The sequence below is a fragment of the Nipponia nippon genome, unplaced genomic scaffold, assembly GCF_047370975.1.
Source record: "Nipponia nippon isolate SJK-2023a ecotype South Korea unplaced genomic scaffold, ASM4737097v1 scaffold_16, whole genome shotgun sequence".
In the NCBI taxonomy this organism is placed as follows: Eukaryota; Metazoa; Chordata; class Aves; order Pelecaniformes; family Threskiornithidae; genus Nipponia; species Nipponia nippon.
Genome location: NW_028262332.1, coordinates 11,302,822 through 11,329,981, shown reverse-complemented (window position 1 = coordinate 11,329,981; position 27,160 = coordinate 11,302,822). Strand labels below are relative to the sequence as shown.

Below are 27,160 nucleotides of genomic sequence, written 5' to 3'. Positions count from 1 at the left end.
CAACATCGTGATGTTTTAAGGTCTGACTTGTGCTTGTTGGTCAGTCGGGACTAACAGGAGTAAAATATTAGTGCTGTGTGTGGTTTGGCTACAGGCAAAGAGCATGCAATGAGGCGGTAGTCCTATTAAACTCCTCCACATTGTGCTGGAACATCTAATGCTCTTTTTTGTGTACTTTCTGACTTGTGTATGGATATTCTTCAGCTCACATTAGTAATTCAGCTGAAAAGGGTACCAACAGTGGTGACTCTTAACACAAAGCGTAGTTTTCACGTACCCCAAATATTTAAAACTTGATTTTATTGCCCTTGTCTAATCAAACAGTAATGTGGCAGATAATTAACAAATCCTGTCACACATTTTCTCAGAAAAATATTTTTCCTCTAGCAGGTACGTGGGTGGGTAAGTAAAGTTCTGTTGTACCTGTCCTTGCAGTGACTATAATCAATGTATTGACCATCTCGCTGGGAGGTAATGCTCGGCTGCTCTGTTGTCTGGCTGGCTGGCTCTCCGAAGGGCCTGCCTTTGTCACACTTTTTTCAGAAGCTTTAATAATACTGCCCTTGGTTCACCGGCTCATACTGTTGATGCTACAGTCTTGCAGTGGCTCCTCAAAATTTTTCCTGGCTTTTGCTATAGAAAGGCAAAACTGATTCCCAAATCAGAGAAGCCTCCGGGGCTGTAGTATGGCATTTGAAACATAAAAACCACATTCAGTGATATGAACTAATACTGAGAAAATGGTAACATCAACATGTTAAGTAATACCTTGTAATTCTCATATCAATAAAAACATATTTGTCCAGAATTAAATTAGTCATGGAAAATAAATAGTGCTCAAGACACTGCTAGCCATGGCTTTAGGAAAATACTTAAATTTCCCACCTAAATAACCTACTTGAGAATTTCCTAATGCAGAAATGTTCACAATTTCTAGGTAAGTAAAAGAGAAAAAATAACAAAGGGAAGTCTATATGCAGGAGGCACAGAAATTTGGAAAAATAAATTAATAATAATTGTGCCTTGTTTTTCTGCATCATCAAATACTTTGCCTAAGTTGCTAGGTAGTAAGTGAATGTCTTTTAAGTAACTAGAAAAGTGCAAATTTCGGATTTTTCAGCTGTTCCATTATGCTTCTGAAACATAATGGAAAATAAGTATGCTATGTCACATAACAGAAGTTAAATATATTTTAAGATTGTGCTCTCAGCCTAAGCAGATAAGATGGGAAGATACACAGCAGTGTAACTCACCTTCTGTGACTGAATCGAGTGATATGAGGTGCAGAAGAGAAACAGTTCAGTAGGGCTAATGGCAGCCACCTCAGCTCGCCACCCTGTCATTTCTCTCTTTGTTCTCTTTGTTTTCATTCTTGCTTTCTTGGAAAACACAGAGGGAAGCTATCAGGTGGAATAATTCTGGCCTCAGCTCTCCATCCCAAGTGTTCTTTTTTCCTTCCCCTCACCCACCCCAAAAAGCTGACCAGGTACATGTGTGCGGTCCGGCACTCCTTCATTGACAACACAAGTACGGAGTGATGAACCAATGGATGCAAAAGTATAATTTAATGGGAAATCTGAAAGAAAAGTCTGAAGAGATGCAAGAAGAGAATGAAAACGGTGTGAAAGAGGGTAGGCTGGAGTTGTACTATTACACAGTGGGAGGGTAGTTGAGTGAGAACGTCTGTCAATCTAGAATAAAGACTATGCTAGTAAGAAGTTCAGAACTGCTGAGATACAAATCTGGAATCTTTTTTGGAGAGAAATGCAGTAATCTGTGTAAGCTTTCTTTTTCTGTCTGAAGAAGCTGACTCCCACTGCCAGTTCCTATTCCTTCTCTTTACGGCTGATGGGTTTTTGTCTGTGGAAGGCAGCGTGGACTGGGGGAAGAGATGCAGCCATCGTCGTCTGGGCGAGCAGGTGCCCAGAGAGATTCCCGTGTACTCCTCACCGAGGGCTCTGCTTCTCTCCTGAAGTGCTAATACGTGTACACAAGCTGCCTCAGAAAGGACATTAACTTTAATCTTGTTCTCAATATCAAAGTTATACTTTAGGATGGTTTTATTTAGAATCTCGCTAATTGTCAGTGGATTCCTTGTCTAACAGACTATACCTTAAGATGCCATCTGTGTGAGGAGAGTCATGCTGCTGGCTCAGTCAAAAGCAACTGGATTGGAATAGCTCCAGTGCTGTTACAAAGCAATGAGTTGGCCAACTGCTAATTTAAAAAATGAGAGACAAAAATAGGCATCTTAATGCACTGTTCTGTCTTCATTAGAAGTGTTGGTGATGGGGCTTTTAGTTTCCTTTACAATGACAGTACACGCTGCTCTGGGCAATACATTTAAACCTTGATCCAGTACAGTAAACGTGCTCATCTTTAAGTGTAGGAAAAGTTTTATTGACTTAGGGTTTTTTCCCATGCTCTAAAATGTCTGTGCTGGTTTGAGGCCTTTACCGTAAGTTTTCACAAGCACTAAAATCACTCTTGAGATTTTAGTGAAAGCTTTTTTGAATATCCTGCTTTGCGGGATTCTTTCCATTTGCATAAATGTTGTCTAGAACACTTGGACCTAGAGGTCCAGGAATCCACCTTGGGAGTCTTTGTTGTCTCAGTAAATTTTAGATGACCTGGTCTGGAGTGCTGATCGTGCTACCTTTGGTTTAACATAAGCTATGTTAAGCCTACGTCAACTGGCAGATATAGCTACCCTTCCTATTCTGGCACTTTGTAGGTCATGAGATTTGTCACTGTTTGGGAGGGGGGGGAACAGGGAGAGAAAAAAAAAAGAAAAATTGCATTTTGTGAGGTGAGTATGAAGTTAAGGTAAATCACGCGTTGTCATCCACTCATACTGCTTTTGCCACAGAATCAGAGGTGTTTTCATGTAGGTGACTATTTAATTTAGTTTCCACTTTGATACAGCAGCAAAGACTCCGTCCGCCTCGGCCACCGCCTCCAAAGATACAGCGTTCATCTAGGCCCGTGAGTAGTCGGTAGTTTTGTTTCCCTGCCACAGCTTAACACTGCCTGAATTACGCTCTTAGTAGCATTACTAAACCTTGGTAGTTTGGATTGTCAAACTTTGCAAAAAAGCAATGTGTGAATTATGCTCCTAAACTCCCTTCTTCTCTGCTGCGGCACAGCCCTGGGACCTGCATTTATTCTGCTTGTCTTTGACGAGTCCTGCAGCTTTCAGTCAGTTCTGCAGGTAACCGATGCTGCTGTTGCAACATTTGTTTTTACTTTTGCGGTGATTTCTTAAACAAAAAGTCTTGCTAGGCTGGCATAAGTTTTTAGCCAGTGAGCTTTTGAAGACTTGCACTAAACTCAAATATGAAAGGAAGCAGAAGTCTGAAGAGAAAGTATTTATTCTCTACAAGTTACGCTTTAAATTAATTTGGGACGCTTAATTTTTCTCCATGGAATAGATGAGTGAATACACATGAAGAAAGTGAAGTCTCTATTTGGGCGGTGGAACATTAGTACCACATTATGGATGATATACATATATACTTTATGTTCATTTAAAATGCACGCTGGGACTCTGTGTAATTCCATAGTATAAAAATGTAGGCACAGCATATTGGCCAGAGGAGGGGACTCTTCCATAGAAGAACTACACAGAAATTATTGTCAGTGCAATGCCTGTACTGTCTTAGGCAGGGATCCCTTATCTCAGCAGTTTTTCATTCAAAACACTAACTGCAGGACAATTGTTATATATTGACTATGCCAGATGGCTGCAGAACTGGGGACTGGGCTGGATCTGCACCAGTGATTTTTTTTTTTTTTTTTTTTTTAAGTCGTAGTGGTGTCAGTTTAGAAGGGGTGTTGTTTTTTGCAACAACCTTGGAAGATACTTATTTCTATTCAGGACTTTTGCTTTATGAATATAATTACCCCAAAAGGCAAATACATCTTACTCCTTGCTTCCTTACACATACATGTATGTGCACAAGAGAGAGAGAGATGCAAGTTTTCAAATCTAATCTTGCTAAAACTTGTTAAAAATATGTTTCGGATGAGCAGGCAACTGGTTAACAAGTGCACTTGGGTGTGTGTTAACTTTTGATCTTTGGTGCATGTTCCTGTGTTACATTTCAATAGCATGTGTTTCTTTCCCTCCCTCTTTTTAACTCTGGGTGTTTAGCTTAACAGAGTCATTTCTATGGATTCCTGCTCTGAAGATTTCTGTTTTCTGTGTTTAAAAGGTAGCATTGACTATGCTTGTATGTGTTCTCTTAAACGTAATTGATGTGGGAGACCCTCCCAGATACGTTAACTAGGAACAAACTTTTTCTGGTGCTATGGGGTTCCCACAGTGCTCCGTAGCCCTCCTGTTTGGTGTTTGGCAGGTGTACGAGGGCACAGTGTGATTGCTCGGTACAAAAGTTGCTAAACAGGGTTGTTCAGATTGAGTAATTCATTACATCCAAGTCTTGCTAAGACTGTTTAATCTCCCAGCTGTAGAGCATTAATAGTCCTCACTATAATGTGTTTGTGTCAACTGTCTTTGCTCCCAATGTGACTGATAAAAGGTTGGAAATGTAATAATAAAAGCTCCTGTTGCATTCATCTAGCTGTGTCAATAAGTGGAACAGAAATGCTTCATTCATCAAGAGGAAATTCAAGATAAATGTAAATGATTATAATCACTTCCAAAAATATGCTTGTACCAAATATACATAAATTTGTTGTTGTTCATAACTGTTATTTGGCTTTTAATAGTTGAAACACATTTTTGTGTGTGTAAATAATACTTTGTGCAGGCTGCTTTTTCCCTCTCTTAGTCTTGGCATATATTACAGAGGTGGGTATTGGCAAGTAATTTATCCTAGCCTTTTACAGCAAGCACTGAATGAGGAGACCAGGTCGCTCTGCTCTTCCAACCAAGGCCACGTAATACCAGAATCCCTGAGAACTGCTTACTGTTTTCAGGATATATCTGTTCTGAGGAGGAATCCATGGGCACTAGTCCTTGCAATATGAGTCATTACTAATAATAAAAACAAAACCACAGACCAAAGAAAGGTTAAGGAAGCAGAACAGATATGTTCTTTACATTCTGCTGTTTTGGAAATGAGTTGTGGTGGTATTATGAAAGAGAGAGGGTTGTTGCTTATAATTAAGAGAGATCTGTTTGGTTTAGTAGTGGCTGTTTGGAAACTTCATTCCATTAGAAAAAGTTAAAATATAATAATTATGCATAAAGTTGATGGGGACAGTAATAAGCACATTTAACCCTTCTGTGCTGGATGTTTACCTTTATTCTTTTGGCTCTGTGCTCATGTAATTGGATTTCTCTCATACTTTTGCATTTGATAAGCATTTAACCTTGCCTATTTGGCTACATAAGGCTCAAAATCCAGCCATGAATTGGCTTGATTCCTGGCTTTTCCCTGCAGTCCCCCGTGAACAATGCTCTAAATCCTACTTAGCATGTCACCCTGCACTTTTCTGGTCTGGTGGCCCCCTGGAGCCATGCAAAACTCTCATCTCTCTCCCTCGTCACCATCACTCCCCCAGGGTGCCACCCAAAAGGTGAAAGTGTTCACAGCATGATGACAAGCCAGCTTTACACATCATCTTCCAGCTCCGATTTAATTAAACAGGTTTCTTTCTTCCTCTTTTTTTCTCTTTCTCCTTCTCGCTCTCTTCTCCCCCCAGTTCCTCTTGCTTCTCTCCCCCCTCTCTTGCACGCACTCGCTCCCTTCTTGCTCTCTCTCTCTCTCTGTTTTATTAACCCTAATGAAGCAGTATTCTTCATCGATCCTGCTGATTGCCAGCCCATTCCTTTTGTTTGTTGGCACCGAGCCATTCAGCCGCACTCTGACAGCTCAGCTCGTCTAATTAGCTCTGTTGTTCTTTTCCCCATGTTTCACCACGTTGCAAGTTCAGTTGAAGTTGCCACAAACTTAATCCTTCCATTCCTGCCATAAATTCACGTTCTTAAGTCGTCTTTATTGTAGAGAGGAGCAGCCTTGTGTGGGGACTGATCTTCAAGACCTTAACATCTGACCTTTTTATAAGCCCTTTTTCCTAAGAAATAGTGGCAGTTCTCTGGGTTTCTTCATCATATCTGCTGTACACCATTTCCTTTGAAATGAAAATTCAATACAATAATCCTGCTACTATCTTCTGCATACTGCTGTGTGGCTTTTTCCTGGCAAGAAAATTTGAGGTTTATGTGCCTGGCGGGGGGAGAGCCCAGAAACACCTCACCCCCCAACAAATAATAATTAAAAAAAACCCAAAACCAAAAACTTGCAGAGGTAGGGGGAAATCTGCATCTATTCTGTCATTGCAAACAAATTCTTTACTCATCCGAAGAGCGCCTAGGTTGTGGGCCTTTAACAGCTTCCTTTGCGTTGTGGCTGTTCAGGGAGCACAGGCTCGGGGAGCTCAGAAGTTGGCCTGTGTTCCTAACTTCATTTGAGGGCTTTGGGCACTGCTGGTGAAACTAGCGTTCAGCGAAGCCAACAAATCAGACTCCGCTTCAGGTAAGGCAGTGCTTCCTTAATAAAAAATGGGAAGCCTGTTGGTACAGCCTCACCCTGATGCTGCAAATGTTCATTCCCACATTTGACTCGAAGGGCTAAGTTCACCAACAGGATTGCTCACTAGTATCGGCAGGCACGTGCGTGAACTGTGCCTGTATGGTGATCACGTGTGCTTATTCCTTTCCGTGAAGTAAAGCTTGTTTGCTTGTGGAGTTAATGCAAGTAGATTAAGCTTGATTTCTGAATATTAGAAGGTGATGGATATGTTGTTTAAGATTGGATCGGCAGCAACATCATCTTCCACAGAAAAGCTTTGGATTTTATTACAGACAACAAAAGATACACTAACATTACATTAGGGGTGATAACGATAATATGCCTGGCAAGGGTTTCTGTTCAGCTGCTGAAAGGAAGCAGATTTTTAACAAAGAATGAGCTATGTTTTTCATGTTGTAACATTTATTCTAAGTACAAATTTTTCAGTGCTCCTTTACACAGAAGTCTTCACTTGAGAAGCTGGGTTCCTATGAACAAGTGGACAAAAGGGTCACGATGTCAGAGCTGAACTCCGCTTTCCAGTATAACGTACAGCAACACACAGGATTTTCCAATTTTACTCTATCAACTGACTGTGCAAGGGGAAGCTCATATTTAGGAAATCTTTTATTGGAAATTTAGCCTGTACCAAACAGGACAGTGGAACAAATTGTCATTGCTTTGCTCTAGCTAACAGTCAGTGACAAGCATCTATGTTTCACTTGCTATTCAAAAAGAGCGGGTTGTTTTGTCCTTAAACAAGTTGTGGGTCCCTGCAGTTTATGTTCATACTTTATGTTCTTTTGTGTATCTATATTCATTTGTAACATTGTTTTGCCACAAAAAATAAAGAAGTTTAAAAGCAATTCTGAATGGAAGATACCTTGAAGGTAACGATGGTTATGCGTATTTTGTTATTTATGTCTGTCGTTTGATCAACTTCAAGTATTTGATGAAATGTCTTCTATGTGTGTGTATGTAATAGGTTCGCCCGCCAAGACCTCATGTTGTTAAGAGACCCAAGAGCAATATTGCTGTGGAAGGACGAAGGACTTCAGTTTCTAGTCCAGAACAGTAAGTTCTGCTGCTCTGCTTCTCTCTAGTTGTGTCAACAAACAGTGCATTCAGAACTGGAACTAGCCAAAGGAGAAATTAAAAAATACTACAGATCAAAGTAATTTTTTAACTAACAAAAGATTTGGTTTTTAATTTTTGGAACATTTTAGAGGAAGTGTGAAAGAGCAAGAAACCAAAGTCTACTTCTTGGAAAGTTCTGGTTTGCCAAGTTAGACATAATCTGATCAGGCTGTTTAGTGAAAGTTTTCAGGTTTTGGAGCTTTGTTCACTTCTTTGTTGTCTTGTTTTGAATTATGTTTTAGATGAAATTGTTAGCCACATCCCTGCAAATCCACTGTTCTTGCCAGAGTTCACCTGGAAGACAGAGAATTGTTTGTTTTATAGTAATGGCAGTAAGGGTTGTCTCTCATGCTTTTTAGAGTCTCATTAACAGAAGATCTGTAACGAGCTCTGTAGTGAAGGCTTGTAGAGCTTAACTGTCTTGCATAGTACTAGCAAATTTATCATCTCTTTAGATTTGACTACGAAGTAAACAGGGGTAGTGTTGCAAATACATTGTACTGCTGTAGCTTACTGCAAGTGCATATAATGTGTTGGTTTCCCACATCTCTCCTGTTCATAGGAACAGTATATTCTGTTACCTTGGAGAGATTTTTTCAGATAGTTTAATGAATGTCACATATTAAAGTATTTTTTACAAAGAAGACAATACCGTGTATTGTTGCAGGTATTCTTAACGCGTTGCCATAGTTGAGTTAAACAATAGGCCATCAAGTGAAAACCTAAAAAGAAATCGGATATATTGAACCTTACCAACGTAGCGCAAAAGACACTATTGTGTGTGACAAATAGACGTGTAGGCTGCAACAATATGCATTTTGGATTTAAAATTATTTGGAATCTTTGGAGCTACTTCAGCTCTTCAGAAGTACAAAAGATTCAACAGCACTAAGTTCTGACTGGATACAGAGGCTGGTATTGGCTGCACTTCTTGAGGGTCGGAATAAGCAGGTTGCCTCCTCTCAGTTCAGAATTTGGGAATCTTAAGAACTGTGCATTTTGCCTGGGGCAGCTGATCTTAGAAGAAGGTGGCGTGAAAAACGTGGCTAGAGCGGGGACAGACCTGCTTGGCACTCCAGAGGAAACAGCTGAGCAGTAAGAACAGCAGGCGACAGAGCCAGTGTACGTTTTCCGAGTCGTGGCAAGCCTAAACCGGTATTCCCCGCACGTGAAGCATCTTCGATGCTGTCCTTGAACAGTGAGCGGAGTAGCATTTTCCAAATGTCCAGTGTCGTGGCAGCGCAGCCTTAGCACGGGAAGTCACACTGGAACTGCTCACAGACTACAAGCAAGAGACTCGCGGGCCGCGAGATGGTCGCACTGATCTCATCTGTCAGAGATTTCCCTGTAATTCATCTCTACTGCAGCACAAAGTAATCGCTTATATCATAGCCGCTTTGCATTATTTGTTTAGGTCCCAGGCTGCGGTGGCTTTATTGTCAGTAAAATGCAATGCTTTAGCTGGTGCCCAAGGTTACAGGATATTTGCTGTGTCTCAAGATTCTAAAATCCCAGGAAAAGAAAAGTGGTTGGTTTCTTTAAACCCACCTTTTCCCCACGTGTGTACCAGTTCCCTGGCACCACTGTTTGGGGGAAAAAGAGGTGGAGGTTGGGTCCTCCCCCTGCCCCCAAAGTTAAGTGCCTGGCTAGCTTTTTCCCAGCCACTCGAGGACGGGAGATATTCTGGCTTTTAGCTAAAATGAATGGTCACCTTTAAATTCTACAGGATTATGTATCCATTTTAGAGTGGAATTTGGTTGCCCTCTTGTGGAGTAGATTGCAAGTCCTGCAAAAGGGTTTCTGCTGTTACAGGGTGGCAGCTGTCCCTGCACAGAGATTATGGGAATTTTTAAAATAGAAGTTTTTTCTTAATATTTAATATGATGACTGACTGCATGCAGGTGAAGGATAATTGAGTCAGTTTAACCGTTACCTGTGTTTCATAGGAAGGATTATGCATATTTAGATTCAAAAGCTGCTTGACATTCCAGTGTGGCTTACTGCTAAGTATCAGGACAGAAATAAACATAAACATGAATGATAAACATAATATTTATACTGATGCCAGTAATCTGTTGGATTACAATTATTATTTTACTTGGTTTTAATTTATTGCTGTTAATTTTAGTGAGTCTTTACAATTCAGCTGCTTTCACAGAGTAAACTAGGAAAATTTTTTTGTGGAAACGATTGACAATAATCTACAAAAGATAATGAAGATGCTTTGTAGTTGTAAACTGACTTATTTTTCTTCATGAGCATTTTACTGATAGATTTTTTCCATCTTTTAAATGTGGAAGAAAACCGGGAAATGTCACTCATGCCACTGACACTTGCTATGTGGTACCAGTTGTGGTCTCTTCCTGATGCTTCACAGCTTCGATATTTTATCCAGCTCAAATGCAGCGTCACAGGGGGAACTGATGTATTTTCATTCTTTCCTGTCGTCAGCTTCAGGTGACAAAACAAACTTTGAGGTAACTACTTCCAGACAGTTAATTGTAGAGTATTGCACTCGACCGCATCCCCTGGAAGGTGTCTGGGTAGTGTTTTAACAGAAGCAAGTTGGGGCAGGGGGCCCCGGGGCACACGACACACAACGATGGTGACACTGACATCACAGTTGTGATTTGGGAAGGACAAGTGGAGCAAATATCTAACCTTGCACTTGACTAAAGCTCAAATAAATGGCTTACCTGAGAAGTAACTTGAGATGAATGCCTTTAAAATAGGGAATGACCCAGTAATCCTGACCTTTTTCCTTACTATTTATCTCATAATGACATTTTGAATAAAGGAAAAATATTTTTTTAAGTAGTCATTTAAGATAGGATTTTCATGACATTTTTCACAAACTTTCTTTTTTCTGTCCCACTAAGAAATAATCTTCCTATATTGTTCTGAAATGAAAACATAAAGCCAGGTGGTGTCCTTCAAAAGATTCGCCTTGTTTTTCTCTCTCTTGGATAATACTACAGTGCATGAAAACACCACAATATGTATTCTCACTCGTGTTACTTGGTAGCATTGGAGCACCAGAGCAGAGGAGATTCCATGAAAGCAGCAGCAGTGCTGAGAGGGTGCCTTCTTAAACTAAACTTCGCCAAAATATTTAGCTTAATTGCACTGGTTCCAAAACTGATTATTAGCCAGTTACTGCTTTCAGGTGCTCATGTGTGGGATATGTTTGTGAGGGGGAGCTTCTCTTCAAGGAGAAGTTTCTTTCTGTATTTAACACTAACTTTTTTGGTCTTGGATGATGACCTGAAATGTTCAGAGACGTTTCCCAGGGTACCTATCTCACTCCTTGGCTCAGACTGTGACTTCTGCATCCTCCTTCCAGCTGGTGGAGGCAGGACCCTGGGGCAGCGTGCCGCTAACCCCTGCCAGCCGGGCGCCCCGTGAAGTCATTTCACAGGGCAGCCCCTTCTCCATCCGTAATGCTGCATCTCATCTCTGAAAAGTAACCCGCTATGTAGGTGTTCTTTCAGTTGTTAAATTTATTAACGTGTTTCTTACCATGTTAGGAAAGTTGTATCTTCAGTTACATGAGTTAATTTTTTTAACGTGTGTAAAAGAGAAACATTGGTTTGGGGGTATATGTGCTCATTTTCTAATCAGTCTTCTGTTAAAACACAGGAGGGCGGGAGCTGTGACTTCAGAGAACACCCAAGATTATTGCTTATGTCTGTTGTTAGGCCGCCGTGTTTGGAAGAGCTGGTGGAAGAACTATTGTTTCCCCCACCAAAATTTTCAGTGAATTTTTTCCTATTTCAATAGAAAGTTTATTTTTTTACAATTTTATCAATAATTCAAGGTTTGTGGTGTTTATGGTTCTTAAAAATGGCATTACATCTAAAATGGATAATTAAAAAAAAACCTTTTAGTTTAAAGCTAACAGGAAGAATTTGTAGATGAGAGCTCAGAAAATGCTGGATTACCACCTGAAGCAAGCCTAGACACATGGGACATGCCTCCTTAAACACAAATTAGTTGTTCACAGAAATAAGATGTTGCGTTTTTAACAGATAGGCTGTTTTTTGAGAGCTCTCTTTTACACCACAGCAAGATTTCCTATTAAATGTAGAGTAGGCTTCCAGAGTGCACTAGGATCTGTCTTCTGTAAGTACTGAGTAGCTGGCTTCCAGGGCATGCAGAGTGGGAGGAAATTAAAATAGGAAATCAGAGGGTCAGGCTCACAATTAACAGCATGTCAAAAGGCTCTTGGGCTGGCTAAACCCGTGTCAGTGCTGCAGCAGTTCATTACGGCTTTCCAGAAGTCGTGTAGGACTTAGCAGAGAAGCTAATGGCTTTCCCTTGTATCATATGAATGAAAATAGGCTGCGGTGCAATAGTGGGTTATTACACTGAATTTAGTATGAAGTCAGCATGATGGCTGTGTTAAATGATACAGGCTCATAAAGCACATTAAATTCCAGTTGTTGTAAGCAGGCTCTCGGAGCTCTGCCACACAGGATTTGTGTATGGTGAAGGTTTTCCATGGCATCACTGCGAGCCAGGGTCTCCACTTAGGAAGCAAGCTAAGCCAGCGAGAGCGCGTTTGAACCACGGCTGGAAGCAGGAAGGAAACACCGCAGGCTAGAGCAGAGGAGACTCGCTGCATGCGCTTCCGTCCCTCCACCTTGGGAAAATGGGTGTAGAGGAAGCTAGGTACGATGACGGTGGTGCCAAGAAAGCAGATGCTCAGCACAGGGACAGCAAAGGGGACAGAAGCGTACCGAGCGCGGTCGGGTTTTGTTGCAGGCCTTGCCAAACAAGAACCATAGCAGAAGGCAGCAGGGCCGCCCTCTGGGAGCCCCGGGCTTCCAGGCTCTCCCGCCTTTCCCCTATGATGGTTTACAGGAAACTTTAATTTTGGGGCCTCTTTCTGCTGCCTGCTGTGGAGTGAACCTGCTGAATGTGTGCAGCTTGCCTGTGTAAAGAGATGCGATATCTGCAGGGGAAATGAGTGAATAGATTCTTAGTACTGAGCAATAGGACAAAAATGGGAACCGACTTTGTGGAATCTTGCATCTGGATCTGTCAGAGCAGGCAGAGGTGTCACCAGCTTGTTCCTACTTTAAATTCTTTGATAACATTTCCAGCTCTCTAGAAAATTTGTAGAAAGTTCATAAAAACTATAAAACGATTAGTTACCTGCCTTTACTGGGTGTCGTGATCACAAGCTGTTGTTTGTGTTATCTGGTTGGATGACTTGTGATATGAATTTTTTTGTTGTTTTAATTTAAAATATCTTTTAGGCTAACGTTTTTGCTTTTCCAGAAATATTCTGCTCCTGTGAACATTCACAGTATACAAAGTAACACTTTAAAAATCAAATAGGTTTTTTAATATTTTTGTTAGCTCACACTCGGCGTACTGAGTGTTGAGAACACGCGGGAAGGAATTCCAGTGATAGGGCTGGGCTTTGTTCGGATTGAATAGTTACTGGTAATCCCCTCGGTCCCAAGTCTCCCATTTCATACGGGCAAGAAAAAGCCCATGCATCCAAATCCCTCATTCTCTTCATTTTACTGTCTAAGAGGGACAAATTCCTTAATTCCCTAGAGCTGCTGTATAGCTGTTCTTTAAAAAAATATATTTAAAAAAAAAATCCTCCCTCAAATTTGGGAAGCCCTTTTTAGGAGAATAATGCCAACAAGTCCACGCTACCCCTTTGTACCATAATCTCTATAATCAGGAAAAAGCAGTGCAGTTAGTAAAATACACAAATGTAATTTTCTCATAACTAAAATATCTTTAAAAATTATTACGGAATTCTCCTTATTAATTCCCATATCCTGTACTCACACTTTCTGTATGTATTTTTTCTATCTCAAGTACATTTAGGTGTCAATTAAATTTGAAATATCTACATTTGTCAGCATTTCATTTTTGGCCAGTGTGATGTGCTGCTGATTTGTCCATGCATCCTGACACATGAAAAAAGCTCCTGAGATGCAGATCTTCCTCATTAAAAAAGAACCCCATACTATCATAATGGTACGCAGAGCCATGGAGCGCATCCCCAGCTTTATTGCGCCGTGTTTCTGACATGATATTTAAAAAGGAACAGCCACGGCTGTCAGTACTGTCACATGCTAGTGCTAACCGAAGACATGTTAAACTAAACATTAGAAAGAGATCAGCAAGTCATCTGCATGGTAACTCAGCTAAGAGATTAGGTAGGCAGGAGCTGGTGCAGTCATGTGGAGATGATGAGGGTTGTAGCTGTGACGGACACATCCTTTTTTCCCTCTAAGCCTGCAGCAGCGCCTGCCTGGGAGCCGGGCGTGCTGTGACCTGCCTGTTCAGAGACAGCTCTTTGTGGATGAAATTCTAGCAAGTGGTGGGTGGCAGACTGCAAGAGAGTCGCCGAATTGGGTTAATGAGGGAATAGGCACTTTTGGGGGTGGTGCTGCCTCAAGCTAATAAAAAATTTAAACTTGGACAATTTTAGATTGTTCGTCCCTTACCTTCGACCAAAATCTCTTACAGAGCACACCGCCGTGAAACTTCAGTGCTTTCTTTTTTTCTAATTAGGAGATCCCACTTTCACTTAAGGAGTCTTGCAGCAGCAACAAAACCAGTGCACATTAACTTGCTATATATTTAATCTTATTTGCACTGAAGTGCAATTGATGGTCTGGCCAGCGAGATGCTATCTTATTTCTTCATGGTTTGTTCCCAGTTTATTTAATGTGTGCAGACAGACACAATGCGTTTGAATTTAGCATGGTCTGAAGGCAAACAAAAGGTACCAGAGGCAGTGCTTTAAGGGCAACTGCAGCGATACGTTTGTTACGTGCAGTTGCCAAATGTTTATAGTGTGTCGGCAAGATATGTGGAAATTCAATATCGCCCTTGATTTCTGGAAGTAATTTTAGATTTTCTGGAATCATGTTCAATGGTAATTTACTCTCCTGAGACAAAAAGACATGTGTATACAGGTTCAAAAAAGAAATATTTTTGAAGTATCTTTGATTTCTGATTTATTTTAGGTGGAGCCTTTTGTTAATGTAAATTGAAATTTTTGGATAATAGTCACTTTCTTAAAAAAAGGGGGGGGGGGGGAAGAAAGATAAAAAAAATGTTATGGCAAATTTTTCCTAATGCAGTGGCCCCACCTCACTTTCCCTGGCTGCCTGTTATAGCAGGAGAGAGGAAAAGAACAGCTATGCAACAGCTTTAATTGGAGTACCACGGACTATGATTTAACACTATCGGCTGCATCCACTGCCACCGCTATTTTAGACTTTTTATTAATTAGCTCTGACCTGATTGTGAATAAACATTTATTCACAGTGGCAGCTCGGGCCCTCTTGAGCTGTCGGTTGCAGCGTCCAACTTCTCTTTTTCTGACCTAATCTTTTAGACTGATTTTCATAACTTTATTAGATAGTTATTTAGTGATTGAGACAAAAGAGCTAAAAGAGTGAAGGCTGATTATGAATTCAAGTGCCACTAGAGGTAGTTTGTTAGTATGGCTGTACTATAAAGGCAACAAATCAAATTCTTTCTCTTTCTATCCATGCTTTTGGTCCTGTTCCGATTCCAGCGGATCCTTGTCTTACCTACAAGGAACATAGTGGTGTGATACATCTGCATTGCTCTACGATGTCTACAGGACTGGGACCTGTCCTTTGTTCCGCACGAGGAGCCTGATTCTGCTTACACTGAAAGAACAAATGTTATTCTGGACCTCAGTAGGAGCAAAGTCAGGCTCCCATCTCCGTTGTGTACTGCTTTGCTTCACTCATGATGTATGTTTTGATTCACTACAATAACTAGGATATTATCAGTGGTATGTGGTTGAGAAAATGAAGATGTTTAGGAAGAGACCTCGTTCGGACGGCTAGAAACAATGTTTGCTTTTATGATCCTAGTGATTTCTTTTCCATTGTTCTAGTGATGTGGGGAAGAAAAGAGAGAGCTGTAAGTGATGCTCTCTGCAACATCTGCCAGGGTTCCTCAGCCTGGCGTTTGGTGCTAAGACACGTAAAGGTGGTTTATAATGCCGTTGAAAAGAGGTTTTCTTGGGTTTTTTTTCATTTCCACTCATGCACACTTAGATATGCCTGAACGCAACTGAAATGGGGAGAATAAATAAGAAACAATAAATAACTGTTAAAAATGGAGTATATGTTTTATAATAAGTGCATATAGTTTTGGTGGCTCTACGCAACGTTGTGCTTGAGTTTTAGTAGATTGGAAAGCACTGGGCCGTGGTGTAGAGGCCTCTGATTGGTACTGGTAAATTCTGATGTGCTTTTACCGCTTTCGGTTACTTGCAAAGCATTTGTCTTAATATTTAATTTGTGAGAATATGTTTTCTATAAGCTCTTTTGCCATCCAGAGCTTCAGTGTTTTAGAGCGGAATGAACAGTGGCCCTTGCTTCATACTTTACTAAAGATTAGGGTGTTTTAGCATTACAAATGAGGCAATATTTGCTATTAATTTCTTCACACTCTTCAGCCTCTTCGCTCCAGTGTATTTTTGCTTAAGTACCCTGCTCCTGTGCTCTTTCCTGTTCTACCAAAGCTGATGGTGCATTTAATTGTTCAAAGCAGCGGTAGCCGCTTCTGAATTTGCTCCCGTGGAAACAGTGACTCTTAGAAGCTTCTACTTTATGCAGAAAAGAGTAATTTACTGGGGTTTTGGTTAAAATGAAGTGAAGCAACTGGTAGCCACAATAAATAATAGGAAAAAAAAATCATAAATTCAGCAAGCTTTAAATAGTTTTCTTTTATCCCCCACCCACTGTATGTTTACCCAGACCTATACAGGCATGCACAGTTAGTTTTACATTCACTAAATTTTAGGCATTGTCTTTGTTAGGTACCAGAGCAAATCCTGGCGATCTGACCTCTGTGTGTAAAATGAAGATGACTACTATGTTCTTGTCAGAAGTCTGGTGAAATGGTTTTGGTGGTGGTTGGGGTTTTTTGGTTTTTGTTGGTTTGGTTTTTTTTAATTACAGCTAAAGTGTGTTTCCAGAGGCACTTCTGATTTTAAGAAGTTTTCATCTGAAAGGATTTTTGTTCCAGGCCGCTGCTAACGAATTCATAGATTGGTAGTTACCGTCCTGTGATGCAGGAGAAATTAGCTTGAGTCCCTTTTCTGCCAGACTCTGAAAGTAGTCAGCCATTGGGGAAACAACCATATACACCTTACTCGGCAAACTGCATTTCATATAAAGCCTTGGACAGTTTTGTTTTTATTCTAGGGTGAAGCAATTTCAGATCTCAGGAACAGATATAAGTAGGAATTGTTACCCTCAAGTCAGCTCCTCTCATGTATCAGACTAATGTCAGCCTAAATATCTATAAAGCAGAGCGGTAGAGCGAATATGTGTTTGCTTGTCGTCAGAGCTCAGAGAATCTGAGGGGCAAAGATGGATTTCTAAAGAACCAAAAGATGCCCAATTCTCTAGAAAATGTAGTGGGGAAAAGGTGGCTTTCTGTACTGGCTTCTTTTGCAATATGGGTGTGCTGGCGGGCCTTCGTCCCCCTCCCGACTGGATGGCGCCTGGAGGTTTTTAGAAGGGTTGTATTTTCTGCCTGGAAAGTAGAGCTCACCATTTACCTGCAGAGCGCTTTGCGGTGGCAGTCCGTCACCTTCAGAAATTATTGAGAGCCCACGAATCACTTGGTTTCTCTCTCCTCTGGAGCTTTGAATGTGACAACCTGATAACTTCTTTTCTCTCCCTGTTTCCCCCAGCCTTGTAAAGCCCATGCGACACTATACAGTCTTCCTCTCTGAGGACTCTTCTGATGATGAATTTCAGCAGGAAGAGGATCCTGTCTCTGGCTTCTCTGAAAACTTTTTCTTCTCTGCTCCTTTTGAATGGTCTATCCTTTATTCTTTCGTTGTATTAACTCACACTTTGAAAAATGGTTTTTGCATTGGTCAGGGTGCCTGCTCCTGTACTTGGAATTTTGGAAATGCTCCTGCAGTCTCTGTTCGGCGCTTGATGAATGTTCAGCATTTCTCCTGCTTGCTCGTTTTGCTAGTTAGCGGCATGCAAAAGCATACTCCTGCATGAAACACTCTGCAGCAATACACAGCCTATGGTTTCACATCGACGCGAGCTCTGTGGGATGTAACCCTTCCACTTGCCCCTTGTTCCGATGTGCTGCTTGTGTTCCTGTCCAAACCTTTCCCACTCCTCCTTCTGCAGCGCGAGCTCTGCCTTTTGGATTGTCCTGTCAGCCTTGTTTTACTGCAGTTACCAGCTGCTTCTAGTTTCACTTGCTTGGTCCCAGCCTCCCTGTTCTGTCGAGACCCGCATCCTCGGTGACTGTGGGGAGCTGCCATGCAGGTGTCCCCCGAGGGTTTTGAGTACAGTCTGACCTAAAATTATGCAAGAAACAGGGAGCAGTTTGTTGGGTTTACTCACTGTGTCATTTGTATCCAACTTTTTAATTTGTAAATGGTTGTAAATTCCCAAACCTCTGTAACTTAGTCTTGCCTACTTTTGAAACACGGTGCTGAGCAGCTTGGCCACGTTGCAGCGACCGGTCTGCAAGAACTGTAGGTCTAAGCACGGGCTGCAGGGTTCTGCCAGCTGCCCAAAGGGCCCGTGTTAGGGGAAGGGGTGCTGCCTGTCAGCTCCTGCTTGCCTGGGCAGTCTGCCCAGCGCCCCAGCATCTTTTTGAGCTGAGAGTGGCGCTGTCAGGTGGAGGGTGCAGACTGATCGGCCGTACGAAATGCCCCCGACTGCATATGGGAACCTGCCAGCCCCGGAGGGCAGTCTTGAGCTCAGGCCTCACTGCGTGTCACCCAGTTCCTAACCTCACCTGCTTGAGGATTTCTAGGGGGAGAAAGGGAGATAAATTGCACAGAATTACACTCATTCTTTTAACAAATGTAGTTCCTGGCTTGACCAGAACCTGTAGAAAGAGGTGCCAGGGTCCTGCGAGCTGCTGCTTCAGAAGTCTGCGCGATGCCAGATCCGGGCAGCTCCGGGTGCTGGGAGATGGATGCCCAGTCAGCCCGGTGCGACCGGAGCCTGCGGGATGCGAGGCTGGAGGAGGCGGCTGCCAGTTTGGTCGTGGGGTCTCCAGTTGCTAGAATTCATTGTGCGGTGCAGAAGGCAGGTTCAGAGACGGACAGGGAAGGGCCGTGGCTGCAGGCGGTTGGCACGGGGAGACACACGGGTTCAGTAGCAAAGGGCCAGAAAAATGTTCCCGCAGTCTTGCGTTTGGGGCGGAGGAGGCCAGGCCGCTAAAATGGTTTGTTTGCAGAATATTCCTCGGGGTTTTTGCAGTGCGATCTAATGCTTAGCAGATGAGCACATATTATGTGAGAGACTAAGGATACGACCGAGATTTGCAATATCACCCTCTTCCCGAGGAGATGTACCACCAGCTGTCTGTCTTGTACTTGTATTATTACTTTCCTGTGTTGCTAGCTGAATGCCTGCTATTTCTGTGTTGATGAATGAAGTTAAGATGGGCTGTTTATAAATTTGCATGATACAGATGTATTATAATAAAATATGGAAAGAGGAGGAGGGTTCTTCCATAGTATCTGTTTTTGCAGGTCTCACAAATATTTTCTTTTAATTGAAACCTTGTTTAAATGCCACAGTAAAACTGGCTGCCAGTCAAATGCCAATCACCACAGATATGGATGGCACTTCTTGTTATTAATTGGATGCGCATTATGCTGCTGTGCTCTGTACACAGAACAATATGCAAATCTGCTGGTGTTCGTTTTTTTGCTGAGGTATGTGCAAGAAAAGCATCCTGCTAACTCGGCCTTGGCTGTAGACGTAAAATAGGTGTCTCCGTAATGGATTGTGTTGTTTCTTGATAAGATGACACCAATGTAATCATTGGAACTCTGCACAGTGTTCCCAATTATTGCAGGAAAACACTGAATTATGTTCTGTGCTGAGTTAGCTCGAAGCAAGAGAACGTAGGTGCCTGCGAAACGCAGGGCGCTTCGCAGTGCCCGTGCTCGGACTTGGTGTGCGGAAGGGCTGAGCACGGGAGCGGTGGTCTGCCCGAGGGGGGGCCAGGCTGCCAAAACGGGGAGCTGGCGGCCGGGTACTCCTGCTCCGAGGGTTCCCTCATCCGCCTCTCTATGCCTGCACGATCACAGCTTTCCTCTGAGTCCTCCCCACTTGTGTCCTTTTCCTTTCTGAAACCCCCTCGCGTGCCAAGTCGTCTTTGTGCGCCCTGCCCCTGGTCACTTGCTGACACACCTGCCGTGCGCAAGGCAATGTAAGCTGTATTTTGCCACCCAAAAGCTTTTTGTCAAGCCATCCAGCTCTTTCGTCAATACTTGTGTAAAAAAAAAAGAGAAAGAGTGATTTGCAACATGATTTTTGTTTTTCTCCTAGGCCTCAGCCGTACCGGGCCCTGAAAGAATCTGATAGTGCTGATGGGGAAGAGGCGGTCAGTCCAGCAAAATCAAAAGAGCCTCTGCCTCCAAGCCCCCTGCTCTCAAGCAAGGCCACAGAAATCAACCTCCTTGAAGACATTTTCCCTAACTTAGAAGTAGAAACACAGCCTCAGCCTCTCAGCCAAGCTAAGAGCCTGGAAGACCTGCGGACGCCCAAAGAAGAGGGAGATCAGCGATGCACGTTTGATTACCAGGTTTGGACAGGGTTTCACGTGGGCTGGGGGGTTTGCACAGAACTAGGGCTGGCTGTCTTCCATTGTTCTCTGAGGAACGTTTTGCATTATTGGGTAGATGCATCCATTTTCCAGCCGTTTGTTCGTGTGTTTCAAAGTTCATTTCTGAATTAAGAAATTATTGGAATGGGACTCAGTTATAAGACAGTAACTTTTTCCACTAAACCTCCAGCCTTTACTTCTAGAGGAGGAAATACTTGCCCTAGTCCTCAGCGTCTGTCTGTCCCTTGGCTAGCACGCAGAGTTATCTTTGCGGCTGATGCTCAGCAGTGAGAATGAATACCTGGGAATTTTCAGGTCCCCTCCAAACTGCATGTTTTTTAAGTGACCTTTTAATCCGGCCATTTTGGTCTAGGCATCATTTGAACAATCTAGATTGTAGCAGGAGATTCTTTATGAAGAGCTTCACTGAATATGTGCAGCTTAGAAAGCGCCAAACTAAAGCAGGCTCTGAGATCTTCACGGGACATGAAAGAAAATGGTGTCATTTCTACTTTATGCTAATATTTAATTTAGCGTTATATCCAGATATTTCATTTGACAGCTTCTTCCATACAGCAAAGAAGGCTTCTCAGTTTCTGTACATTAGATATAGTTACATGCTCCTTACTACTAACAACAGATGCCACAATATGTCACAGCTGAACACCTCATTCGAGGCAGAGCGGGAATTAAAACAGCAGAGTCCTGCTTCTGATTTCCCGTGTGTCCGCCCGGGCTGCGTGCTGCCGTCCCCCTCCGGTGCTCAGTCTGTGAGCGGATCCTCGTCCACTCATAGCGCAGCAGCCTGTCCTCGCTTCACGCTCTGTGTTGTGAGGAGATCAGTAAAAGTTAACATTTTTTTATGCCTTCTTGCAGAGAATGGATCTGGATGTGTCTGAGAGGAACAGGATTGTGCCAACCATGAAGCTGTCTCACCCTTACAACAAGCTGTGGAGTATGGGTCATGATGACATGGCTATTCCTACCAAGTATTCCCAAAGCTCACCGGAGAGGCCCTTGACCGCACTTGGTAACATGCCGCCAATCACGAGGAGGCCCTGGAGCAGGGACAGCGTTCTGGCTCCTGCAGAAAAGGATGACTCAAATCCTGCCATTCAAGGCAACATCACCATTCCTAGGCCACAGGGAAGAAAGACGCCTGAACTGGGGATAGTGCCACCACCACCAGCACCCAGGGCTTCCAAGCATCAGACTCCAGCTGGACCAGCTGACATCCTCACCACCCACACTACAGGACGTAGCCATTTGGTTTCAGATCTTATCCCAGAGCCCTTTGGAGTTGGCAGTGTGTCCTTAGACCCTGAAATCCAGCAGTCTGTAAATTACTCCTCTCATCCGTCTCAGCTTTTGTCCAGTGCTACCAGCACTGCTGAGATGCTCCAACCTGTCAAGGTGAAGACAGATAACACAGGTAATGAAAGCGACTACCTTCTTAATCTCCTGGATCCGTTAAAAACAGCCAGCTGGCAAAGCAGCGGCCCACAGCAAGGTCCCTGCGGCCTGCAAAGCTCAGCCGCTCCACCTTCTGCAGCTAGCTTTGTCTCGGTGGCAAGTGACTTTGTGTCTCCTCCAGCTGCACCATTTGTCCAGCCCCTTGGTTACCCTTCCCCAGCACCACCGCCTTTTTTACAGCCGTCTCCTAATCCATTTACGCAAACAGTGCCAGGAGCCCTTTCCGTGTCTCTAGTTAGACCCCCAAGGGGCTCTTTCACCCCCTCTTTAGGTCACGCTTATAGCTCTAGCTTCATAACACCTAATTCTAGCTTCTACCCACCACAAAGACCTCAACCAAACATTTCAACACTATCCATGCCAAACTTGTTTAGCCAGGCTCCAGCTGTGCCGCCAGCTGGCTCCTTACTGCTGCAGAGCCACAGCCCTTCTCCAGCAAGCTCTCTACAGCCGGCGTGTTTAAGTGGTCCTTCCAAAACCAGAACATTACAGGTGGGCCAGTCCAGCTCAAAGGTAGATCCCAAACAAGCACTAGCTCTCCTCTCTAATGACCCCCCTTTGGTCCCTTCCCGGCCAGCTAAGGGCTTAGAGGCAGTGTTACTATCCTCAAAACCTGAGGAGACAAAAGATCCGTTTGAAGATTTGTTAAAAAAGACAAAGCAAGACGTGTCATCCACACCAGGTAAGGTTGAACAGCTCAGAAAGCGATGGGAAACCTTTGAGTAACACTCCCAATGGCCTTTCGATGTCCCTTCGGAATTGACTGAGGGTTTTTTTGTTTTTTTGAGCCAGCATAAAACCAAGCATTTCTTTCATGGAAGGCTGAGCCAGGATACCTGCAGGACCATCACCGTGCTGCAATTCACACCCGAGTGCTTTTTGCCCAGAGTTCAGAGTCTCCCCATTGTCCCGGCCCCTGCCACTGCTTCCTCACTCTCCGCCTCTGAAACCCCCGTGACTCTTGCACCGACCAAAGCATGAGGGTAGCTGGGGTTGGGTTGGGTTGGCTTTGGTTTTCCACACGTAGCTTTTCAGACACTACTACTGATGCAGAAGTTACTCCTCCCCTGGTATTCCCAGTCCCAGCGCAGCCGGGAGCGTGGCACGGCCCATCGCACTGGTGTGTTCCGCCTGCCCGCGTGGATGGCGTGCAGGTTGTCCTGCGTTACACATACAACGTTTTGCTTTCACGTGCAGCAAGCAAACCCGGACTTGTGGGGCTGCACTGAATTAACCCGTCGGGCTCTCAGTTTGTCCTGTCTTGGCATACAGGCACTCGTTTAGGTTATCCTCTTGGGTGAGCTTTTGGTGCGGAGCTGTTATTTCCCTCCCCCAGTCCCCAGACACTGAGCGGTAACAGGGGCCTCTCTGGTGCAGAACTGTCACGACTCCTTGTTGCAACAGAACCATAGCACAGAGCGGTCGCTCAGGGTTTGGTCCTGCATCGCTGTTGGGAAACTGGAAACACCAGCAATTGATTTTCTTTTTTGGGTTTTTGTTTATTGGTTTGTTTTTGTTAAATACATCAGAAAATAGAGGCCATAAAGAGTATTCTAGTTCTTATATATGTGTATGTTAATATTATATATAAATATTATAGATGGCAGTATATGAATGGGATGTAACAATATCTTACTTGATTATTACAAACAAAAAAGAGAAAAAAAAAAAAAGGGGGTATGAAAGTCCCCAGCTCCTGAGTTCAAGTTAAATGCCGGCGTGCTGACGAGATGGCCTGGGTGCAGATCGACTGAAGCTCCTTCAGCCCGTCTGAAAACCCAGCCCTTGTCCCGCTGGCTGGGGAGCCGGCTGCGGTGTAACGAGACGTGAACTGGCCCGCGGCACGGACGGTGCGCACGAAGCACCAAGCTGCAGTGGAGAGGTTAAAGGGTACGGTCACTCTGATTTTCCAGACACTTACCTGTGGCAAGAGTAGTCTCAAGAAACTTCATCTTAATCTTAGCATCCCTTGTAAAACCTGCTGTCTTTGCAGTGATCGTTTTTGTTTTACTTAAGTGGTGCTTTTTTGTTTTGTTTTGTATTTGGGCACAATCTGATGTAAACCACGTTACTCTGGAAGAGGTAATCGCATCACCATTAAGCCTTTGATAAAGGAAATCATTTTGGACACATGGGGAAATTCTTGTAAAGCTTTATCTGATTTCCAATGTATCTATTTTATTCATATAATATCTTGGAAGTTTTCTTACTCTGGTGTATGAAAATGGCTGTCTATGCGTTTGAGTCTGTGCAATACAAAAGAAAAATACTCTTAATATCCGAAATGCCAACAGTTTGGGAAAGACCATGGTATTGCATTAATATTATATTGCTGTGAAGTACTGTTACTCTGACAAGCCATTCGGTTGGATTTGTATTTTCTTTTTGTGTTGGAAGGCAGATGGTTTTAGTATTGCATAGTAAAATATTTAAAGTCTAAGATAATAGCTCCATTTTATTTTATACCATCCAGAATGTGAACGTTATATATAAATTCAGTCTGGAATTTCAGGTCTCTCTTCCTATGAGCAAAATGCTAAAACGGTCTCAATCGCGGTGGCGATGCACAGGCAGCAGAAAGCTGTGTGTACGACATGCCATTTGGATTTCACGTACTCCTCTTTAAAATTTTTCATGTCACACACTGATTATCCGCTGAGGAGGCCTAGCACACGTGCTTAACTAACGAGAAAAACGCTCAGGTAATGCTGTATCACTGCAAATCGGTTTCCGTCTCTGATTATTTTACTCTATTTTATGCTGCCCATATTATGGAATATTTTAGGAGGTTGATTTTTAGACAAACAAGCGCTCTTGGACTTATTTTTTTAGGCTGGTTTGGGGCACTGAAAGGTATTACCGCTTCACACGAACAGCATTGATCAGCCTTGGCTTTATTTTGGGGGGGCTGAACACGCTCCCGGGGGCTGTGACCAGCCTCGCTTCTTCAACAGAATTTGCAGGGAGCAGACTGTTCTACCTGCTGCTCCTAACAAAGGAATCAAACTAGCCCTAGGGCAGTATTCAGTTTTTTGTCTTATTTAAACTCAGGAATTCCTAACATGATTCATTCCTAATAGTGCCAGGTGTGAACAGCGTGTGCTTGTCCGGGAGAGCAAGCTCGGGTGTAAAACATTGCTTTTTCTGATGTACAAGTATTTGTGATGTTTTTGCTAATCTAGTATAAGCAGTGGTCCTTTACGTCTTGTCTGATATTAGTCATCAATGACTTTCTGTTCAGCTTTGTACATTTTCCTGTACTCACCGTACCTGTTTGCTTGTTTGGTACCGCTCTGCTGATTTACAGATGCTGCTTCCATTAGAAATAACCTTTATTTAAAAAAAAACCACCACTCTCAAGTTTCTGATGCATCCGACGCTGCACAGGTGGTAAAACCAGTTTGTACCTTGTTCAGTCATTAGGTTAGAAACATTTTAGACACTGGAACTGGAAGCTGTTGAGACACACAGGACTCGGGGTGCTGAAGACCTTGCTCTCAGTACCTTGCGTACACGTTTTAATTACGAGAGGCTTGCGATTTCTCCGCACGTACTAGGGATTTTTTTTTTCTAACCTGCAATGAATGGCCGGAGCTGCTTACATATTCCCCCCTTTTTTAATGTGTGTGGAAAAAAATCAAGCAGGAGAGTGACACCTGGCCAGTTCTCTTTCTGGTTAGGCGGGGGTTAGCGTCCGTCAGTAACAGACGACTGCAGTATTTCGGGGGAGATTAAGATCCCTGTAACCAGCCCCGGGGAACCACTGATTCAGCGACGCCCTGAAGAAAGACGTGAGTGCGTAATGTTTCTTGTTACACGGGAGCGTTTCATGCACTGTCTTCAAAAGCGCACGGAAGTAACTGCGAGCTAACTGCTTCCTGAGCTCCGCTTGCACTGTAGGATTTAGTCTAGTCTACTTGTAATATTTTTGCGTGTGTTTTGCTCCTTGTGCGCTCACCACACAGGCTTTATGATCAAGCTGATTGTTCCAACATCAGCAGATTAAATTGGTTAGTCGGGAGCACGCAGGCTGGTGGTTGCTGCTCCTTACCACGTCCAGGTTTGGGAGGGGGGAAAAATTTTTTTTTTTTTTTGCTTTGCTTCTAAGGGGGGGAGGTTAACAGCTTTAGGTATTCGCAAAGCGCAGACAGGAGCTGCTGCAGTCCCACCCTGTCCGTTGGGAAGGGCAATAGGTCACAGCGATGGCCGAGACAAACTTCTGACAACGGGAACTGCAACTGAGCACAGGTCTGGGACAATCCTGTCCGTTTTCAAGTGGCTCCGTGGAACGGCATCGTAAACCAACAGTGAGCACCGTAAAATTAATTGCTTGCCGAGAGTTACAAACTTGGTCAGAGCAGGGCCTCTATAAAATCTCACCATTCATTCACTGGAAGCATAAAGATGGAGCAAGGGCACCTGACTATGGGTAGAGCTCCCTTTGCTCCATGAGCGATGTAGAAATTCCCTGTGGCAAGTTCGCTTAGGTTATTGCCAGAAACCCTGCGCATTCTCCCCGAAGGCTTGGGAGTTGTGTTCCCAGGGACATAAACTGACGTGTCTGCTGTCTTTCGTAGCCGGAACCCCGTGTCAGTCTCGGCCCATTGCACCCTAGCCTGTGGTTTTGACTGTCTCTGGTTTCAGGCTCACCTGGTCGGGTTTAGCGCAGCGTTCGCTCGGTGCCAAAGCGACCGTGTGGCGGCAGGGTGGACGTGGAGCTGGATTATTTCTGAGGTGGGCTAGTCTCTGGGTGGAGGCTTTCATTTCACTGTGCAGGGACATCTACAGTTCCCAGCAATCGCTGCAGCCGTTTGAATTACACTCAAGTCATGTTTTTCCACCTTCTGATCTCCTTTCCGTCTGCTGCTTGGCTTCAGCAGGCTGCTGGCACTAAGCTCTGCCCAGGCGCCCGCTCTCCCACCCGGACAGGGCTCCAGCTCGTCCTGCAGCTCCGCTACCGCGGTAACGACCGCGGCGTGCATCCGCTCCCGCGTTCTCCCTGCGCCGGAGGCTGCTGCTCCTCCAGCAGCGGAGTTCTGCTGCGGCAGTCATCTGTCCTGACGTGTGCCACGGGATCCAGTGGCTGTTAGGCATTTCATGGCTCTACCACACTGATTTTTGCCTCTTTGCTCGTAAAATAAGGGACGAAGGGTAAAATGTAACAGCACCTGCTTCAGTACAGGTGAACAGAAAATGCAGCAGGTTTTGACAGCTCCCTTGTAGAACAGATTTTTACTGGCTGCTGTGCAGATCTGCTTCGTTCAGGTCTACGCTCAGAGCTCTGGTGTGTGGCAAATAAAAATAAGCAGAAATTTAATAAAATTTTAACTGTAAAAGAGGCACCGAGGTTTGCAGCTGTGCAAACTGTGTGTTACAGACCAAAA

At 43.6% G+C, this 27,160-nt stretch overlaps 2 protein-coding genes across 6 annotated transcripts in view; one reads left to right on the top strand and one right to left on the bottom strand.

The window, feature by feature from the left end:
- The window catches only part of DENND1A (DENN domain containing 1A), a 217,702-nt gene extending 195,200 nt beyond the window's left edge, over positions 1–22,502 (top strand). The window contains exons 20-24 of one of the 5 annotated variants that reach the window (XM_087752731.1): positions 2,929–2,985; positions 7,525–7,613; positions 17,398–17,526; positions 20,027–20,282; positions 21,180–22,502. In XM_087752731.1, coding sequence (XP_087608857.1) covers positions 2,929–2,985; positions 7,525–7,613; positions 17,398–17,526; positions 20,027–20,282; positions 21,180–22,502 — 1,854 coding nt within the window. Of the gene's footprint in view, positions 1–2,925; positions 2,986–7,524; positions 7,614–17,397; positions 17,527–20,026; positions 20,283–21,179 lie in introns of all 5 variants that reach the window. The other 4 variants (XM_087752729.1, XM_087752732.1, XM_087752733.1 and 1 more) reach the window with 4 other exon arrangements.
- Positions 22,503–23,509: 1,007 nt separating this feature from the next.
- CRB2 (crumbs cell polarity complex component 2) overlaps positions 23,510–27,160 on the bottom strand; it is an 80,498-nt gene continuing 76,847 nt past the window's right edge. Inside the window, exons 22-23 of the transcript XR_015703661.1 lie at positions 25,047–27,057; positions 23,510–23,645 (exon numbers count right to left, since the gene is read on the bottom strand). The gene's annotated coding sequence lies outside the window, so the exon portion shown is untranslated. The remainder of the gene's footprint in view (positions 23,646–25,046; positions 27,058–27,160) is intronic.